This window comes from Panthera tigris, chromosome E1 (assembly GCF_018350195.1).
Source record: "Panthera tigris isolate Pti1 chromosome E1, P.tigris_Pti1_mat1.1, whole genome shotgun sequence".
NCBI lineage: Eukaryota > Metazoa > Chordata > Mammalia > Carnivora > Felidae > Panthera > Panthera tigris.
Window position 1 is genome coordinate 42719671 of NC_056673.1, and position 20637 is coordinate 42740307.

Sequence of the window (20637 nt, forward strand, 5' to 3'; positions counted from 1 at the left end):
CTGAGAGCAGAGCAGAGCACTGCTTTGAGCCAGGTCAGCAATGGCTCCCCTGAGGGAGGGCCCGGGCCCTGCCCTGTCCCACATCTCCCTTTTTGGGCCAGTGGCCGGATGGTTCTGTTGAACCATCAGGAGTAACCCTGTGGGTCGCCAGGCCTGCCACACAGCTACTGAACCAGCTCTCCGAAGAAGGGCCCCAGCGACTGCATTTAGACTTCCCATTCCCCCGTTCTCTTCCTCTGGAACTTTTCATCCATTCCCTGACCCTGTGCTGCTTTCAGGTGCCCTGTGGCTGGTGCCTCCGAATCCCTTCCCAGGGAATCTGGGCCCTGAGCTGCAACCTGAGAGGACACGGGACCTCCTCCCAGAGGACTCCTGACCCCTCCTAAACACCCTGTGTCTCTCCCCTCCCCCAGCAGGTCACGAGCACCTTCGTTCCCACCCTTAGATTTGGGCTGAGAACGGAGCCCTGTGGGTGGGCACCCAGGGACCTGAGTTACAAGTGATATTGTTGCTTCCACCTCCCATAATCCATTCCCACCAAATTTCTTGCATTGAAGACTTGCCCTTTCAAGGCCGACTTCCTAGCTTTGGGGAAACCCTCTTGCTAAGGGTTTGCTAACTTCTCTAAGACCTGCTAACTAAGGTCTTGCTAACTTCTCTGCCAAGCCAGAGAAGAGAAGCAGGAATGGGGGGCTCAGCCCAGGGTCCGGTGCTCACCTGACAATGGGACTCTCCACACAGGCTGTCACCACAGCTGGCCCTCTGGGGGACAGTCTAGGGATGGGACAGTTCTGACTGCTCTACGTATGTGGACTCAGCCTTGCCGTGCCTCCCCCCCAGGCCTGCGGTTTGGCTTCCTGGCTTCCTACACCCTGAGAACCAGGTATCCAGGCTATTTGGTCTGTTCCTTCACAGTTCCTGGATAGGGAGGCTTCTGACCCCTCCAGGGGCTGAGCATCCTTTTAGACACGAATTCATCAGAACCAACACCACTGAGCATGAGAGCACGAGCGGGAGGGCAGGGGGAGGCTGTCACTTCTTGCATCGGGTCGTGGGTTGCAGGAAGGTAGAGACTGCCCAGCCCTGGGTTCCATGGGGCCAATTCAAGCCCTGGCCCAGCGCCATCCCAAGCCAGGAACTGCCCTCAAGCTCTGTCCTGGTTCAGTGTGAGTGCTTTTGCCTGATGGAACCCGAAATGCCAGGGTTCCACACTGAAGCCCGGGAAGTCCCCTTTCTGGCCGGTTTTCTCTGAATTCTGCCATCTGGTGTCTCAGCACTACAAGCCCCCCCCCCCCCCCACCCCGGGGCATCCTAGAGTAGCCAGCTGGTTTCTAGGCCTTCATCTAAAAGGCTGGTTACCTGGTGGAAGGAGAGCCCCAAGTCTCTGGGACTTGTCTACTGGACAGGGGCCTTGACACAGCTGAACCCAGAAAGCAGAGGTCTGTCAGTCCTGTCTCCATCCCCTTTAGGGCCGTAACGGTTTTTCCCTGGCAGAAGTGCCCCCCCCCCGCCCCCTTCCCATTGAAGGCCCTTCAAGGCTGAGGGGCAAAGGAGCTTGTGAGTTGTCCCCATAGTCTTGTGATGCTGGAAGCGGCTCTAAGCCAGGAGGAGGGGTCAGGCTATTTAGAGATGTGACACCTCCTCCACCCCTCCCACCCCCTCCCTGGCTGTTTTAGACAAATCCAAGCCCTGCTGGGGGAGGGGACCCAAGGGACTCTGCCCTCATCCCTCATGGGCCTGTGGGTATGACCTCAGAGGGCTCAGGGTGCAGCAGTGGTAAACTTGCTTCTTTATAAAAAAAATTTTTTTTTTAACATTTATTTATTTTTGAGAGAGAGCACAAGCAGAGGAGGGGCAGAGAAAGAGGGACACAGAATCTGAAGCAGGCTCCAGGCTCTGAGCTGTCAGCACAGAGCCCGATGAGGGGCTCAAACTCACAGACCAAGAGACGCTTAACTGACTGAGCCACCCAGGCGCCCATGCTTCTTTATTTTTTTAAACCAATGGTCTTGTTCTGTCTGCTCCAGGGCTCTTCTGTGGCACAACTTGAAACCTACTCCCAGGTTTCCTCGGCTTTCCCTTCTTAAGACGGGAAGGGAGCTCAGGTTCAAGAGCTTGAGGGAGGAGCCCAGGAAAGCCTAGCCAGGGGAGGGCCTTCGGGGGCACTAAGGCCTGGTGTGGGCTGGGGGACAAGGAGGGGGCCGGACACTCTGGGGGAAGGAGGCTGGGATGGCCTCCCCCCGGGGGGGCAGAGAGGAGTTCAAGGCTTATGTGTCTTCCTCAAATCTGGCAACGACAGGCCTCACTCTTCACGAGCCACGACGAGGGAGTGGGCCGAGAATCCAAGGAGTGGGGGCCATCTCAAGGCTCCAGGGTTGTAGGAGAAAGTGCTGATGCCTGTTCTCAGGAGGGGCCAAGGCCACCCCCCAGCACCCAGTTGAGACTGGAGTCTAGCCAATGGCAGGGCGAGCAGGCTGGAGGGGCTGGTCCTCCCACCACCCCTCTACTGCGGAGGAGGAGAGAGCCTCCGCCACGGGGTGTAGACTGGCACCCGAGGAACCCCAGGGTGGGTCAGTCCGGCTCTCAGAAGCGCTGGATGCGGATGTGGACGAAGAGTGTGGCTGGTGACAGTGAGGCCCCGTCCTTGGAAAGCAGGTGGATGTGGCGGTACCCTGTGGGGAGGGGGACATGCCTCAGGTTCTCTGTCCCCGACCCCACCGGGCCTGGGCCGTGGGCTCACGGACCACATCCCACCCCTGGGCTCGGGGGGCAAGCTCTCAGAGGGGATGCAAAGCCCAGGTGAACAGGGCCTTGGAGGCCCAGACCCCCATCCCTGTCCGTCCCCACCAACCTTGCTTCAGGCTGTTGAGAGGCAGTGTAAACTGGCCCACAAAGTCATTGGGGGAGGTGGTGTCATAATCTTCTACCACGAACCGGACCAGGACCAGCTCTGGAGCCCGCAACTGGAACTGCAGGGTCTGCCCCCAGCGGGGGTTGAAGCCTAGGGTGTAGGCCTGGCAGTCAGGAGCCAGCTGGCCCCCAGGCCCACCCTCCTCCCCCCGGCAGGCCCACCCACCATTGTTGAGCACGTAGTTGGTCTCCTTTCGAGCACAGTCTGCGGGCACCCCGTGGATCTCGACACGCACCAGGGGGTCCACGATGGAGTTTGGCTTCTCGGTGTTCAGCTTGGGCAGCTGCTGCGCAGTCAGAACCTGAAGGGGATGAAGGGGAGCTTCGGTCCAGCCCCCCGCCCCCCGCCAGGGCCCATGGCTGCCTGCCCCCTCTGTTAGGGTGGGAAGCCCCTTGCCCTCGGCACTCACCCTGAGCCTCCCCGCATGGGACTGAGACTCAGACCGCCCTCACACCAAGCCGTTCGGGCCGGCGCCTGCAGACTAGGACCTCTCCAGAACCAGCTGGGACCCCAGAGTAGGGCTTGGTCCAGGCTGCTGACCTGGATGGTGAGAGTAGTTCTGGGGGGTCCAGGACACTCAGGGTCAAAAGTTGTGTCGGGCTGTCGCAGGCAGGCAGGTTTCAGGATGTAGCCGCACTGCCCGTTGATGAGGAAGCGGCCAGCATTGAGGTCCATCTCGTAGCCTGGTGTCTGGAAGTTCAAGGCCACTGTGGACACAGCAGGGTCAAGGCAGGGGCTCTTAGTGGCCCTCCTCTCACTGCTCAGTTTCAGGGTCTCACAACCCACTCCCACCGTGGCTTAGGGGTGCATCATAGCAGCCAAGGGTCCCAGCCCCCGTTGTCACCGGCCCTTTATCCCTGGTATCTCCCACGGCCAGAGGGTTGGGCTGGGCATAGGCCTGGGCCAGGGCTGGGCCCAAGGAAACCTTGGGTTTCTGTATCTCCATTTCTGCCCTCAAGGGGACCATATCCCCCCCTCCTTTGCTCCTTTGTTGGGGCTCAGCCTCCAGAGCCCACTCTTGTCAGTGTTGACTTAGTGGGACTGCCAGGTGTGTGTGTGGGGGCGGGGGGGACACATGGGAATGGAGGTTTTTAACTTTTGCCTTCATGAAAAATGTGAGACTTTACACTGTCAGGAAGAAATGTGTCTGATTTGTGTTTTCGCACCTACTTTCCTGACAATTATTTTAATAACTGTTATTACCAAGAAAACACATTTTTTCCACCTTCTGAAAAGCTGTATGGCCCCATCACTGCCTGGGCCTCTCATGGTTCCCTGGAGGCCACTCCCTGCTCCTGCTGCCCCCACTCACCAAGCTGACAGCCTGAGTTCCACATCTCCTGGGGGCTGTAGTTGGCGGAGTTCATCCGCAGCCCCAGTGGGTAAACACGGGTCAGTTGTCGGGTATTGTGCCTGACGAAGCTGTTCCCTGGGGGAGGAAGTCGGCGCAGGATTGTGATGGCCCCTGGGGTGTCCCTCACCCAGCACCAGGGCCTGTAACCTCCCCAGCCCCAACCGCAGGGACAAGCTGGGAACAGAGGCTGAACTACCCCCACCCCGCCGGCTCCCCCTGCCCCAGGGCTGAGAGGACCTCCCAGAAGGGGCTACCGAAACCCAGAGAGAGCCAAGGACCCCTCCCACAACGCAGCACTGCATCCCAGCCCCAAATCCCCCAACTCAATGCCTGGAACGCGGGGCCCCAGGCTGACAACCCGGCTCTTGTCCCGCCTTGGAGGGGTCTGGGGTCTTCGCAGGCATCACCTGCTCTGGAATTCTCTCTCCTGTCCGCACACCTGCTGTGGGACTCCCCCAGCCCCCACCACGGCCCACTGATCACCCTGCACCATTACCCCTGCCTGTGTCTGGCCCTGCCACCAAGCTTGAGCCCAGTAAAGGCAGGCAGCAGCCTCCCTCCTCCCTGGGCCCTCTTCCCTCCATCCATGCTGGCCCGGTGCTGCCCACGTGCTGGGTGCTCGTTCCCCGAGCCCCGATCTGGGGGCCTCCTGACCCCTTCACTGCCCTGGAGGCCCTCTCAATCTCCTTTCCAGACACCAACTTCAGGGTACCCCCCACCAGGAGCCTGCAGGCCTCCACGGGGCCTCCTGCCCCCAGATGCCCCACGTCCCAGCTCCTACCTGCCTCTCGGATGAGCTTCTTGGCCTTGCGCTCGCTGAGGGAGCTGACCTGGCAGGGCTGGGGTGGGACCGGGTTGGGGCGCAGGGTCCGCAGCCGGGTGGCACAGCAGTACACGGCCAGGGCCGACAGCTCGGGGGAGATCTGCTTGGCCTGGAAGATGAGCTTCAGGGCAGGGTTCCGGCCCCCCTGTCCTTCCCCTCCCCATGCAGCCCCTCCCTGCCCAGGCCAGGCCGGCCCAGCCAGGCCCACTCACCCGCCGCCTCTGTTCTGTGGCCTCTGCCTCTTCTTCCTCTTCGTCTTCCTCCTCCTGGTCGGACAGAATTCGACCGTCCTCGCTCCGAGCAGCTGGCAGCTTCTTCCCCTTCACCAGGACCCGGCCCTTCAGCTGCTGGAGAGGCCAGTATGGAAGGATGATGCCCTCTTGCCCCTAGGTCAGCCATTCAACCCCCACTATGTGAGGGGCTGACTGGGGGTGGGGAGCAGGAAAGAACATGAGTGATGTTTCTAATACGAAAAAATGGGCAACGACGTATAGACCCATCATCATGGGACTGGCTAGTGACGTCCCTCCAAACAGAAGACCACACGGCAGGCCTTACAATGGTTGAGGCAGCTCAAGACTGAAAGAGAAGGTGCCCTCTTCAGAAAATATCTCACATGAAAGAAGTGACTATAGAACACGAACACGTAATCATATGATCTTCTTTGTGCAACATTTGAAAGGTAGCTATGTACATAGGTATATACACATGGGAAAGTTCTGGAAAGACAGATGAGAAACTTAAAGGTGGTTACTTCCTGTGAAATTGGACAGGGGCAGAGAAAAACCCATTTTTCATTGTATATACTTTTGTACAGCTCGATTTTTTTAACCATGTTTCATGCTAATAAAAAAATCAAAACACACACACACACACACACACACACACACACAGACACAAAGGTGAATCAACATTCTCTGCATATTTGGATTGCGAGGAGGAGGAGAGTTTTCTCAAGGAGCAGGGGAGAAAACACAAATGTCCTGAGGGGGCAGAAAAAAGGTTCTGGGGTTCGGGAGGAAAAACCACCTCGGGCCAGAGAGCTGAGGAAATTTCTAAGGCCACAGAAGAGGTGGTTTATCACTGAGCTAGAATTCTAAGCAGGTGGCAGTGGGCAAGAGTAAATGGCTGGGAAGGGAGCTTCAGGTGGAGGGGACATGTCAACCAAGGTTTGGAGGTAGGAATGGCGGAGTCTGCAGGGACTCTGTAGGTAGGGAGGCAGAGCGGGGTGGGGGTGAGGGCATGGAAGGCCCTGGGTGCCAGGTGAGGGGGTGGGGTGGCGGTGAGGTGGGGGTGGGGAAGGATGGAGGGGGGAAGCGTGACGAGACCTCGGGGTGGCAGATGGCCACTGAGCGCAGGGGCAGAGGAAGGCTGAGGCAGAGAGAAGTGAGGGGTCCGGAGCCAGGGAGGTGGCACAGCAGTGGGGGATGGCGGACAACAGCCGGGTCCCCGCCCCCAACCCGGCTGGGAGTCTGGGGGGCACTCACTACCTCTGGGGATGGCAACTCTTCGGGGTTCTGGCAGTCCAGCGCTTGTGTCACCAGCACGTCTCCCAGGATGGCGCGAAGGTGGCGGGCCATGACAGCCTGCTGCTCCAGCCCGCAGTGGTTCTCAAGGGACAGGATGACAGGGTATGGGGACAGCTGGAGAGGGGGAGGGGGCAGCAGCTCAGAGCCACTTCCCCGTCCCCCTCCCAGGCTCCCCCACTACACTTGGACCCCAACCCCCTTCAGGACAGGCAGGCAAAGGCACACTGGGGGGGCTGAGGAGGCAGAATGTGGGACATAGTCTGGGGCCAGTGTGTCCATGAGGGAGACAGAGGGCAGATCTCCGGTCTCAGGGAAAGGGTGGTATGTCTGGGAAGCTGAGGGCAGCTGCAGAGATGGTTTTATTTTTTATTATTTAAAAAAAATTTTTTTTAACGTTTATTTATTATTGAGAGACAGAGCGTGAACAGGGGAGGGGCAGAGAGAGAAGGAGACACAGAATCGGAAGCAGGCTCCAGGCTCTGAGCTGTCAGCACAGAGCCCAAGGCGGGGCTCGAACTCATAAACCGCAAGATCATGACCTGAGCCGAAGTCGGACACTTAACTGACTGAGCCACCCAGGCACCCCAAGATGGTTTTGTTTTATAAATGCCCTTTATATGTTAATGACATTGACCATGTTGTTTATGTTACAAACTTTTCCCCCCACACCATTTTTTTTTTTTTTAATTTCTTTTTAGGTTTACTTTTTTTAGTAACCTCTATACCCAACATGGGGCTCGAATTCATGACCCTGAGATCAAGAGTTGCACGCTCTTCCCGCTGAGCCAGCCAGGCACCCCCAAGCCCATCATTTTTGAGGGTAAGATCTGCATATAGCTTGACAGAAGTTACAATTTTATGCAGATTCCATGCCCAGCTTCTCTGTCATGGCTTTCCCTTTGGGAGTTAGGATTAAAATGTCCTCTCTTGGGGCGCCTGGGTGGCTCAGTCGGTTAAGCGTCTGACTCCTGGTTTTGGCTCAGGTCATGATCTCATGGTTTGCGAGTTTGAGCCCGGTGTTGGGCTCTGTGCTGCCCTGGAGAGCCTGGTTGGGACTTTCTCTCCTTCCCTCTCTCTCTGCCCCTGCCCCCTGCTTGTGCTCTTTCTCTCTCTCTCTCAAAATAAATTAACAAAAAAAAAAGGTCCTTTTTACTCCTAAAGTTTTCTGCTAGACATTTTGTGATTTTAACACATTTAATAAACATGAAAGTAGGGGAAGGGAGCCTCTCAGCTTTCTTCTTCCCCACTGGCCAGCTGTCCCAGCAACACTTGGTGAGTGAGTGATTCTCTGGGCAAGGGGGTTTTTTCTGGAAGGACTGAGGATGGCTGGGGTCATCGGGAAGGCTCTGGGGCTGGGCATGGGGGTCCTGGGAGCTCACAGTGAAGGCGTGGTCACGCACAGCCTGGACCACGTCTCGGAAGAGGATCTTGGAGGTGAGGGTGTGGCCGTGGTAGATGACGGGCTCCCCTCCTGGCCCCTCCCAGCAGTCTAGCTCCACACAGCGGCACCCCTGAGCAAAGGCCCTGTGGATAGACAGACGGACAGGCAAGGTGTCCTGTGGGTGCCACAGGGCACAGCAACCGGCAGACCGAGCCAGGTAGGCGCCCCCCCCTCCCCGCCGGAAGCCCACGGTGCGATTCGAGCCCCATGTCACCCTCAAGCTGGGCTCCCAGATGTGTTCACCCCACCATCCCTGCTATGGTACCTAACATAGGCCTCGGTGCTGCTGGGCCCCCCGATCTGAGAGTCAGTCAGATAGGTATTGTGCGAGGAGGAGATGAAGTAGTGGGAGAGGGGCTGGTCCATGTCCTGGAACACACATGTGTGGGCTGGGTCCAGAGCAGCCCCTTCGGGTGACAACAGGTACATCATGAAGCCATCCAGTGTCATCAGCTCATGCTGCTTGGCTGCGGGGATGGGCAGAAGAGAACGTCAGGCCACAGGGAGGAGCCCCACGTCTGGCCCCATGTGCCCCCAAAGCTCACTCTACTTAGTACCAATGAGCACCTATCTACAGACTGGACTCTACTCAAGCGATGCTACTGACTTCTTTGAAGTAATCTCTACACCCACCGTGGGGCTCGAAATCACAACCCCGAGATCGAGAGTGACATGTTCTACCGACCGAGCCAGCCCAGTGCCCCCTGAAGTCATGCCACTTCACCTTCGGCCAAACCCTGTGAGGAAGGTGCACTACTATGCCATTTTACAGATGTGGCAACTGAGTCTCCAGGAGGCGAGGTAGCCTGCCCAAGATGGCACCCACTGCCAGTAATCGCAGCGCACGCTTAGCTAGAAGCCCAGACCTGTCAGATGCCAAGACGGGGCCGTGTTGACCCCCACCCTGTCTGTCAGACCGCCACCTGTCTCATTGAGCTCATAGGTGTGGATGAGCTGCTGGGCACGGGCCAGCGTGGCGCCATCCTCGCCCTGGTCCTCCAGGAACTCCAACAGCTCAGGGGCGCTCAGCACGCGGTCCTCGCCGGAGTACCGATGGAAGATCTCCTCCAACTCGGGGCGTTTCAGCAGCCGCCTCAGAAACTCCTCAATCTCAGCCCCCTCCAGCCGCTCATTGTTGGAGTGGTCGCACTCCTAGAAGGCAGCAGGGAGGAGCTCAGAGGAGTGGGGGGTGGGGGGGGGGACGACACCCTGGGAAAGCTGGCCTGCACGGACACCTCTGTCACCTACAATGCTAGGAAGGCAGATGTCCCCCATTTCGCAGGTAGAGAAACCGGGAGCTATCGAGGCTCTGGGTGTTGCTCAAGCTCACACAGCTGGTAAATTGCAGGGCTGGGATTCTAAGGAAGGTCGCTTGGGTTTAGTGCCTGTCCCTGTATGCCCATGACCTACCCCCCCAAAAATCCAGATGTGGGAGGAAAAGCAGTGGCCCAAGGGCAGGACGAGCCGTAATTCCCCCTCCCGTGCATGTACATTACCATCCTCACAGTCTCCAATTCACACCCAGGGTCAAAGGGCAACAAACAAGTGCGATTGCACGTGGAGCAGTCCACATGGAGCTGTGGGCCCCCGTGTACCGGGGCCATGGCTCTTCTATCTTTCAGGGTCTCAGGCTGGTCACATAGGCGTCTGCCACGTGCCCTGGCTGGGCCATCGATGCGGAGCCCACCCCCGTGCACCCCTGTCTGTGCTCCCACATGTGGGGTGTATCTGGTCACACGTGGAGGGGCCACATGGGCCACGGCGGAGGAGGATGCGCGCGTGTGCCTGTGAGCTGACTCCTACTTGCACTCCCATGTGCAAGCCGTGCGTGGTCACCTGTGCAAAGGCTGCCTGCAGACTCCGAGCAATGAAAACTATAGCTCTGCTGCTCCCTTTGGAGGTATGGGAGGGCTCTCCCTGCCCCGAGCCCCGCCCCTCCTCCAGCTCTGCCTGAGGGTGAGGAATGTTCTGGGCCGGGGTACTCCCATCCTGGCCCAGCCGCCTCGGGGGAGGGTAAAAGGCTAACTAGGCCCAGATGGGGCCTTCCCACTGGGAGAGGCCACTCTGTCCACAAAGGATGGTGACTCAAAGGTCAGAGTGCGGCAGGAGCCCACCTTGAAGAGGCGGTAGGCATACATGTCGTTCATGTCCACGTTGACCATTCTGAGCAGGCTCTTGATCTCCTTGAAGCTCATCTTGCTGTCCTGGTTCGAGTCGGCCCGGTGCAGATAGGAGTGGATCCAGGTGTGGGTGCTCAGGAAATACCAGCAACTGCCTGGGCACCGCCCCCAGCCGACAGGTAACTGACAGGGTCGCCACCACTGCCTGGCTCTGGGGGCTCCCGGGTCTAGGGGCTGTACTTCCCCTCAGCCTGGGGACTCCCTCCCTACACGGGGCCAGGACCGAGCTTCCCAGAGACGGAGGCGGTGTCACCAGCCTCGGTTCTGAAGACTAGGGGCCCCGGGCTCAGCCCGCGGGGCCCCCAGACACGGCTCCCCCCTCCCCCACGCCCGGCCCCCTGGGCAGGATATTGATCGAGGCGCTCGCGCTGGCTCATGGCGTCGAGGCGCGCGCGCAGCTTGCCCAGACCGCGCACCCAGCGCTGCGCCTCCTCCGGGGTGGCCGCCGCCAGGTCCAGGTTCTTGCGGCGGCCCTTGAAGGCGATGGTGAGGCAGCGCGCCGGCGGGAAGGCGCCCCCGAAGCGTCGCAGGCCCTCGGACTGGTGGCCCTCGCGGACCGCCTCGATGTGCTGCACGAAGACTGCGGGAGGGCGAGGAAGGGGAGGGGGTGGGGAGGACGGGGCACGCGCAGCCGGGTCAGGGCGGCGGGACCCGGCCGCTGTCCCCAGCCCGCCCCGCGGCCGCGCGCCCCGGCTCACAGATGTGCTGCGACGGCGCGCGCGGGATGCGCCTCTGGAACCACACGCTCAGGCCGTCCTCCTGCAGCCGGTACAGCCGCTCCTTGTGCCACGTCCGTGAGCGGATCTTGCAGAGCCGGGAGCCCCGCAGCATGGCGCGCACGTCCTCGTCCTCCGTCAGGCCTGCGCGGGAGAGAGGCCGGAGGACGTCGGGGCCCGGCCTCGCCCTCGCTCCCTCCACCCTCGTCCCGGCTGGCAGCCGGCCTGCCTTCCTGCGCCTGGAGCCTTGCAAGTCCTCACAGGCCCCTCTCTTCCTCTCCTTAGCGTAACTCGTCCCCAGTGGTGGGTTTGGCTATAGTCTCTTCCGCCCCAGGAACTCGCTGGCTTGGTGTGTCCCACCCAGCCGCCCTGGGGAGGGTGCCCGTACCTCCACCAAGCAGCTGCCTCCGGAGGCCCCCAGAGCAGAGCAAGCCCTCAGGCAGCGCCTGGGACTCAGGCCTCCCTAAAGGTCACCCTTTCTGCCACTCCCTTCCATCCGGGCCTCCAGACTTCAAGACCAGAATCTGCCACCAGCAACCTTTTCCCTTGACGTGAAACCCTGACCATCAAAAAGGTAGTCTCACTATCTAACCCAGATCTTTCTTGCTGCCACCCAAGCTGCTCACCTCTGCTGTCCCCCCAAGACCACGGAGGACAGCAGAGGCCACCTCTGTCACTTCCGAGTTACACAGCCTGGGTGGCAGCTGAGACTGCTCTAAGCCTCATGTTCTCTGTGCACAGAATGAAGGCCACAGTAGTACCTCCTGCAAAATCCAAACTTCAGTCAAGATGCTGCCCTGCTCTGATTTGTCTCACTAGAGGTCAATACCAAGGGTTTATGAGCCAGGGGACAACAGAAAGAGTGGGAATCCGGCATACTGGAAGGAGGAGGGCAGCCAGGAATGGATGAGGGCCCAGAGTTTCCAGAGAACAGGAAGCTGGATTTCTATGGGAAGCCTCCAGATTTTGCAGTGCTGGCAACCAAATCAAATTGAAACAAAAAAACCCCTAAAACACCACGGTATGGGCCAAATGAACAGGACAGTGGGCCTCTCTTCCTCCCTTTATTTTATTTTAATTTAATTTTTTTAACATTTATTTATTTTTGAGAGACAGAGCGAGACAGAGCATGCATGAGTGGGGGAGGGGCAGAGAGAGGTGGGTACACAGAATCCAAAGCAGGCTCCAGGCTCTGAGCTGTCAGCACAGAGCCTGACGTGAGGCGCAAACCCGCAAACCACGAGATCATGACCTGAGCCGAAGTCGGACGCTCAACCGACTGAGCCAACCAGGCGCCCCCCTCCCTTTATCTTATCAAGTCCCCAATACTGGCTTTGGCTCTAGGCTTTGTGGCACCAAGACCCCTGCTTGTTGTAAACTCTGGCCTGTGGAACCAAGTCTACATCCCAGGACATTCCTCTCTCATTCTCTTGGAACCTTTGTAGGATCCTTCTTGCTTCTCTTCCTCACACAGGAGTCCTTCAGGGACCAGCTCAGACACCATCTCCTCCAGGGAGCCTTCCTTGGTTTGTCCTCAAATGGGCATTCTCCCTCCCTGATCACCAACAGCACTTTTTACTTTAACTAAAACAAACACCCTACCTAAATTGTAATTTCGGTCAACTTTAATAAATCCAAGGACAGGGATGAAGTCTCATAGCTGCACTACAGTGCTCATCCCAGAGCCAGACTCACAGCCAGTGTTTTGATAGGGGAGGCAGATGTACCAGCAATTGGGGGAACTAAATTTATTCTGCCCCCTGCCTTACCCTATCTGTCCTTTCCTTATGGGCCAGGGTTTCTGAACCCTGGCTGTGATCAGAATCAGCTGGAGGGGTTTGCAAAACCCACAGCCCAGAGATTCTTGTCTGGCAGGTGTGGGTTGGGACTTGGGTATCTATGTTTAAAAACCTATCCTGTGACTTTGAGGGTGACTATGACTGAGAATCACGGCCTCAGGGCCAGGAGGAGAAACCTACCATCCAGAGGAGCCTATAGTCCCCCCCTTGGGTTAGCCTGTGGCCCTAATGGCTCTCGGGATTTAGACGAGCCCCCTGGGTCAGTGCCCATTTGGTGCCCCCTAGCTAGGAAAGCTTGTCCTTTCCAGACAAGGAGCTAGAATGTGGCAGGCACCAAGCCAAGAGACTCACCAGACCCTCAGCCCCCTACACCCACATCTGGGCAGCTTCTGAATTCCTTCAACCTGAGAAGCAATGGATTGGGGGGCAGGACATTCAGCAGAACCCGTAATGCCATAGCAACCAAGCCTGCCCCTCCTCTACCTCCTCTCAGTGGGAGAGGAACCCCTATTCCCCTGACAACCAGGCTCTGCAGCTGGAGCCACCTCCCCTGACCCCGCCATCCCTCTGATGCCAAGCCCATAGTTGGGGAGGGTGGGGAGAAGGGGGACTGGTGAATGACTAAGGCCGGAAATGGAGGTGAGTCACTGAGGGCCTGCTTTGTCCTGAATCTTCCGCAAACAAAACATCGAGACAGGGAGCCTGAACTTCTGATCAGCCCGCCACTGGGACAGGTTCCCACGTTGAGAAGGCCCTTGCTCCTGACCTTCCTCCCCGGCTCCTCAGGAGCCTGTTGGGGGAAAGGGTGACATTCCAGTCTGCCTGCCCAACTGGCACTGGCCCCTGGACCACACTGCTCCTCGGACCACACTGCCCCCGCCGCCCCCACATCCAGTGGAAAAGCCAAACAGAATGGGAGTTCAATGCCAGGCCAAGCCAGGTGCTGAGTCCCTGGGTAGGGAAATTATTTCCCCATTGCTTGAGCTTCTGACCCCTGAGAGAGTGAGAGGATTAGGGTGCCAGACAGGAAGGACAGGACCAACGGAGGTAAGGGGGTGACGTCAGGCCTCGGGCAGTGAAGCTAGGAGGCACCTGGCTCTCTGCCCAGGCACCCAGTAAACATTTATAGGTCCTGCCAGGCCCCAAACACACAGATGTTTCCTCAACCTCATTCCTACCTGCTTGGAGCAGGTGTGCATCCTGTCTGCCTCTTGTGGTTTCCGTGGGTTATCTATCTAAACATCTCTGCCTTGAACCTGGAGCTGGGCTGGGCCAGTGCTGTGGCCACCTTGACTGAACAGATGGAGTAATAATCATGAAACAACAGCACTAAAAATGATGAACAACAGTCAAAAGATAGAAACAACCCAGAGGTCCGTCAACAGATGAATGGATAAGCAAAACGTGGTATAGACAGACAGTAGAATATTATTCGGACATAGAAAGGGGGAAATCTGGTCTCACCCTGCAGCCGTAAAAGGACAGTATATGATTCCACTTATATGTGGTACCTAGAGTAGCCAAATTCATAGAAATGGATTATATGTCACGTATCCCTCAATAAAAAAAAAATTCAGAGACAGAACGTAATTAGACGTTACTAAGGCCTAGGGGAAGGGAAGAGGGGGGAAATTACTGGTTAACGGCTAGAGTTTTCGTTTAGGGTAATGGAAACATTTTGGAACTAGCCCAACACTGTGAATGCATAACATTGCGAATATAATTAATGCCACTGAATTAGCCACTTCGAAATGGTCAAAGGGGCCAACTTTATTATATATTTTTTGCCACAGTTAAAAAAAAATAACAACGCAGTATGCCAGAAACCATTGTATACTTTGAAGGGGTGAATTGTATGATATGTGAATTAATATCTCAATAAAGCTGTTCAAGGGGCACAGAGCAGTTAACTTATCCAGGGTCCTGGGGCGGCAGGTGGTGGAACCAGGATGGATTGAGAGTTGGGGGGTACCTAACCCCCTGAAGGGCTGTGTGTGGCTGGAATGAGCTAATGCGCACTCAGTTTAGGGCCCGGCCTACAGTAGGCACTCGATAAATTATAATAAAGGAAAGCGAGGCAGTGGCCCTGGAGGGAAGAGGGAGCCAGGTATTCCCATAAGTCTGTCCTTGTCAGTCTCATGGCCTCCAGATGGGCCCTTCTCCAGCCTCGTTCAGTGTTGTCAGTGGGGCTCAGACACCTTCTCTAGGCCAACCGCTCATCTCAGCCCTCAGAGACGGGCCACGGGGAGGTGAGGAATGGACAGGCCCAGTGTCCCAACTATCACCTTCAGCCCGGGCGGTTTGGTCTGTGTGTGGTCTGAGGCCTGAGCCGTTCTGGGTTAGCGGCCAAGGTCGAGGGCGGGAAACTGTCTCAGTGGCAGAGCTGGAAGGGGCCATGGGAAAGTCAAGTCCATCTCTGATCCTTAATGTCCCTTTTTCATAGATGGGCCACTGGAATTATGAGAGGGTAAGCTGGGTATGCGGACAGGGTAAGTTGTGTATGCGGACAACAGTGTGGGTTACCCAAGGCAAGGGGGGACGCAGGGGCAGTGCAGTGGGTGGGCAGGGGCCAGGGCAGACCAGCAGTGGGGGTGAGGGTGGGGCTGCTGTGTGGCTACAGGGTGTGTAGACAAGAGGGGTAATAGGTAGGCAGCAGGGTGTAAAAAGGGTAGGTCTGCAGCAAAGGTGTGTGTGTAGGTTGGTGTGTGCATATAGGGTGTGTGTGTGTGTGCGCGTGTGTGTGTACGTGTGCTTGCTCCAGTGCACACACGGGAAGGGTACGCGGGCTCCAGCAGGAATGTGAGACATGCAGGGAACAGCAAAGGCCGACAGCTTCATGCCAAGTGGGGGAGGAGAGGAAGAGAAGCTTTTCCTGGTGGCTCTGGGAGGGGGTATCCAAGCCGAGGGGTCCCAAACACCTTCCCGCCCTAATCCTCTGGCCAGCAGGCAGCCCCAGCTCTTCAGGTATCAAGCGTGTCCCCCTGGCCTGGGCTGGCTGCCACACCTGGGGCCAGAGCCCGGTGGAGCTCAGCGCCAGAGTCCATAACATTCCTGGGAGAGTCAACAAAGTCAGGAAAGGCAGGCAGTGCTTCCCCAGTCCCTGGCTAGACGCAGTGCGACAAAGGTGGCGGCACCCTTCCCGGCAAGGCCAGAACGAGCATGAAGCCCATTTTGGGGCAGAGGTCGTAGGAGGGGGCACAGCATGCCCCCGGCTCAGACAGAACGGCCGGGGGCCCAGGCCCTACCCCACTCCCCGCCAGGCCAGGCACCTGCCAGGACCCCCAGCCGCCAGATCCACCCACGGCAGCCCCACTCACCCTGCAGAAGACGTCCTGGGCAGGCCATGGGGAGAGCCCTCTTGCCCCTGCGGCAATCAGTGGTGCGTGCAGGCCGGGGAGGAAAGGGAGCAGGATTCTGCCCACTCAGTGCTCTGCTTGCTGGGAGGATTAGGGGCAGGGCGGGGCATCAGGGGCACAGGCACAGACAGGGGCTCTGGGGAGACAGGGTTGTCAAGATAAAATTCAGGGTGCCCAGTTACATTCGAATTTCAGATAAACAACGAGTCATGTTTCAGTATAAGTTTGTCCCAAATCATTTCTTTGTTTATTTGGAATTCACATTTAACGGAGCATCCTGTATTTTATTTGGCAAGCCTATGAGGACACCTCTAGAGGCTGGCAGGGCCTCGGTGGGGGATGGGAGTAGCAGGCCATCTCCAGGCATCAATCCCTCACTCATTCACTTAGACTCTGTGCCAGGCGCCTGGGTTCAAATCCTCTCGCAGCTACTTCCCAGCTTTGAACTTCTCTGAAACTCAGTTTCTCACTTGTAAAATGAGGCTAAAGGTACCACAAACCTCAGACAATTGTGGGCATTAAATGAGCTAATATGTGAAAAGCTCGCTCGGCATAGTGTTATAAAGGTGTTAATTAGTATTCATTAATTCTGGCAGTAAAGAGCCACCATTGAAAACTAGGCTTTGGCGGCTGCCTCTCAGCCCTGTGGGCCTTGGCTGGTGACTTCACCCTCTCCACTGGGTCTGCACCAGTGAGGACAGCTGCAACACCTTTCCCCCTCCCGCCCCCCCCCCTCCCCCCCCCCCCCCCGCCGGGGTGCCAAGGATTAAGTAGGTTCTGGACTGATGCAAGCTCAGCACTATGTCTGGCCTCACTGAACTCAAGCTCTCTCCAGCTATTCTCTGGCTTCCTGGGGACAGGCTAAGCCCACAGCACCCCCGAGGGGGGAAGGGACAGGAGAAGGACCCCAGGCTCCACAGATGATTCGCACTCAGTGTGGGAGTGGTGTTCCCCCCAGGATGGCCTGAAAAGCCCTTTCTTTTCCTTGGGCCTCTTGGAGCCTTCGACCTCCAGGCCACTCCCTGCCCCGGTCTCTTGAGGGGACCTGAAATAAAATCTGTTCTCTGTTAGCCTAAGGGGTGTGGCCACAGGGGGCCATCCTGGGAGGAGCTGGGGTTGCTGTGGGAGGGGAAGCTACCTAGGTGCTGGGCCTAGGCCTTGATGGCCCAAAGGGCCAGGCCCCAGGACACCTGGGTGTGGTCTCCACCCTGTCCCTGGAGTCAGTAAGGCCCAGGGAAGCTGCATTCCCCAGAAACTGGACATTCCTTTCTTGGCAGTCACTCAGCAGGACAGGGCAGTGGTGGGAAGGGAGGACGGCCCAGGTGACATTCTGACACCCACATAGTTCCTGATGGTGTCACGGTGGGGGATGCCGTGAGCTCCCGTGCCGCTTTACTCAGCCAGTGAGCGCTGAGTCCCGGGCTCGGCGGTAATGATTTGTCTTCAAGTGTCTCTTGCTACTAAACTGTGTGCTCCCCGAGGGCTGAGCGCTGTGCTATTCATCTCTGGCGCCCCGGCCCCTGGCACAGTGCCCGTGGCACACTGATAGGGCTGAGCAGATATGTGTGGAATGAAGAAGCAGGCAGGTATGCAGGGGCATCACCCCAGCCCTCCCAGCAGCCACAGCCCCTGCGGTGGCTGACTCCTGGAACTGCTTCTCTGGCCCAATGCCAGCCCTGGGTGTCTCGGTGGCACCTCACCTCCCCACGGCCACCCTCCTCTCCCCAAGGCACCGCTGCTCCTCAGCCCAAAGAATGACACTGCCATTCACCCGAGACACCTTTCAGATCCCACCGACTGCAGAGTCCAGCCCAGTCCACCCCCTAGGTGGTTCTGGAATCACATTCGGGCTGCACCGGCCCAAGTCTGAGCACCACCATGGCTTGACCAACTGATTCCCCAGCCTTCCTCCTCTGGGTCTCCCCGATTCACCCCTACCTATGTACAACATGCCCCTGCTCTGCACAAGCCCTTCCTCCTGCCTGAGGCCCTCTGGGGGCTCCTACTGGCCTTTTAAGGAGGGGCCTTGAGGACACGGCCCCCACCTGCCTCTCCCCTGGACCTCCCTCCAATCTCCCTCCGGCTCTGGGGTGCCACCGGGGCTCTCGCTGGCTCCCCAGCATCTGACTTCCCTCTCCCTCCCTAGCCTTATTTCTTTGCTTCATTGTCTGACCTCCTTGCCGAAGGGCCAGAACTGTATCTTGTTTGTTGCTGAATTCCAGGACAGAGCATACCGTAGGCACCCAATAAATGTCTGCTGAATGCGTGAATGATTGGACAGGAGGGCAGAGATCACGTGTCTTAGTCTCCTTAAGGAGAGTGTCAGGCTCTCTCAGACATAGTCAACGCTCTCAATCAATTCCGATCGAATGAGTGACAGGAGGTAGAGTAAAAACAAGTGGGGGCAGTATCTAAGAGAAGGCAAGACTGGCAACTGGCACCCCTGATTCACACTGATCTCTTGGGCAGCCCTGCCCTGTTCCCCCAGCCCCACACCCCACCTCTCTCCATCATTAACTATTTACTAACAGCCCTTCCAACACACCACTTCAGTTTCATGGTGCTTTACATTTTTATACAACACACACACACACACACACACACACACACACACACACACCTCATTCAAGCCACTCAACCAGCCAGTCGGTCACACTTTGCTCAGACTCTGAGAGGGTCGCAGGGGCAGCGTGGCTGGGCACAGCCACCATGCCAGCCTGTGCCCTTAGCAAGCTGTGGGGTCATTGGCAAATTCTTCGCCTTCTCCGAATCGGTTTTCTCATCTGTGAAAGGGGAATTATACCGGGTACCTCTCAGGAGGGTGAGGAAAATTGAATGATGCCACCGATGTAACTACCCGGGGCCAGGCCAGTCTCTGGGAGATGCTTAATAAGCCACAGTTACATTTCTTCCCTGCAGTGACTTCCCCCAAACCTGAGCCGGGAACTCTGCCCTTCTGACTCCAAGGGCAGTATTCTCACCAGTCAGACCAGTCCTACCAGTGCTATGCGGCTGCTGCAACCCCTGTGGGGGCTGCAGGGTTGGAGGGCTGGCTTGAGAGGCCGGACTCCCCCACAGCTCGCCTGCCTTCCTAAGGGCGGCCAAGAACCCGGGATGCCCGGGGGCGCCCGCAGACCCGGGAAGGCATAGGGTGTTGGGGAGGCGAGTGAGGGACACCCCGAGCCTGTCTCTCCCACTCTATTCACCAGGTCCTCGGGGACCCCCGATCCGCGCCCAAACGCCCATTCCGGCACGCCCCGCGGGCGCCTCCTGGTGGGAAGCAAAGGCCACCCGGGCGCCTCGCTCTTCCCGGGAACGTCGGGTGACCCCAGGTATGACCCCCCCCCTCCCCCGCCGGAACGGTGCTGGCATTCCAACCCTCGCCCGGCTCCACACAGCCCCTCGCAGCTGGGAAACCCGCGACGGCTCGCCCGCACACCCCGCCCCCCCCCCCAGACGGACCTCTGGGCAGTCGGCGCCCACCCGAGTCGCCCCCGCCGGTCACTGACCCATCTTCTTAAGTGCCCGCAGCCCGGGCCTCTTGGTGTCGCCGTCCGGGGGCGCGAGCAGAAGGGGCGCCGCGACCTGGGCCGCCACCGGGGGCTCCTCGGGCCGCCGGCGGCAGCTCCTCCAGCGGCCGCACAGCATGGCTTGGTGGGGCCGGGGCCGGGCCCGGGGTCTGCGCGAGGGGACAGGGTAGCGCGGGGCGCCGCTCCGGCCCGGCCCCGGCTCTGCGCGCGGTCCCGACCGGAGAAACTTAGCGGCGCCGGGAAGGAGTCGGGGGGAGGAGGTGTCGGGAGCAGGGAAAGAGGGAGGGACGAGGTCGCGAGAAGGAGGGACGGGGAGGGAGGGGGCGGAGCCGAGGACGGCGCGGGGGAGGCGTGGGGCGGTGGCGGGGAGCTGGGTGGCGACCCCAGGCCGGGAGGTGCCCCTTTGCGAGGTGTGGGAAGGGAAGGGGGCCGGCTCGCGTCCCCTCTCCCTGCCCGAGTCCCCGGCTCTTGAGTCCGCCTCCCCATTCTCCTCCCAATCCTCGGATCCCGGCCGCACAGATGACGGGAGCCCCTGTTGGGGGGAGGGGGCGGCGGAGGAGACGAGGATTGCTTTCTGGCACACTCTCCGTTCTCTGCACCCTGACTCGATGTGGACTCAGGACCCCTCCCTCTTCACCTTCCCCTTCCCCGTCCCGCAGGAGGCCTCGGAAGGGAGCCAGACTGGGGGCCAAATCTGCGGGGCGGCTCGTCCTGGGCCAAGGGTCCTCGGACCGGCCCGGAAAGCCGAGAGAACCCCAAGAGCTGGGCCAAGCAGGAGGGCAGCCCCATCTGGAGGGGTGGGAGAAAGGGAGGTGGTGGTTGGGGGTAGGAAGGCTCTGGCTGTGATGTCATTGGATTAACCCTCTCGGCATCAGGTGCCAGCCCCTCGGTCTCAAAGCTGACTGGTCTGTGGGAGATGGGGTGGCACTAAGTCATTAGAATCCCCGGCAGAACTCCGGTTCTGGGTTCGAGGTTTGGAAGCATTAGCGTCCCAGTGG

The 20637-nt window shown here is 58.6% G+C and overlaps 1 protein-coding gene across 3 annotated transcripts; it reads right to left on the minus strand.

The window, feature by feature from the left end:
- Positions 1 to 1934: 1934 nt before the first annotated feature.
- PLCD3 (phospholipase C delta 3) lies at positions 1935 to 19875 on the minus strand. Of its 3 annotated transcripts, none has more exons than XM_042967340.1 (15): positions 19619 to 19875; positions 10937 to 11098; positions 10590 to 10818; positions 10173 to 10302; positions 8982 to 9210; positions 8324 to 8525; positions 7997 to 8141; positions 6579 to 6731; positions 5301 to 5435; positions 5047 to 5197; positions 4224 to 4340; positions 3452 to 3618; positions 3077 to 3212; positions 2852 to 3001; positions 1935 to 2672 (listed from the first exon to the last, which is right to left on the minus strand). In XM_042967340.1, the coding sequence occupies exons 1-15, from the start codon at positions 19755 to 19757 to the stop codon at positions 2584 to 2586; spliced, it is 2334 nt and encodes a 777-aa protein (XP_042823274.1). In that variant the 5' UTR covers positions 19758 to 19875; the 3' UTR covers positions 1935 to 2583. The 3 variants fall into 3 exon arrangements, with proteins under 3 accessions (XP_042823274.1, XP_042823273.1, XP_042823275.1); XM_042967339.1 differs by having other exon boundaries at positions 5047 to 5209; XM_042967341.1 differs by lacking the exon at positions 19619 to 19875 and adding an exon at positions 16071 to 16338 and having other exon boundaries at positions 5047 to 5209.
- Positions 19876 to 20637: the final 762 nt, after the last annotated feature.

Coding starts and splice junctions, on each gene's coding strand:
- PLCD3 (XM_042967339.1), bottom strand. CDS start 19,757: ATGCTGTGCGGCCGCTGGAGGAGCTGCCGCCGGCGGCCCGAGGAGCCC. Junction 8,142..8,323: donor AGCACCGAGGCCTATGTTAG/GTACCATAGCAG, acceptor GTCTATCCACAG/GGCCTTTGCTCAGGGGTGCC. Junction 3,619..4,223: donor GAACTCAGGCTGTCAGCTTG/GTGAGTGGGGGC, acceptor CTGTGTCCACAG/TGGCCTTGAACTTCCAGACA.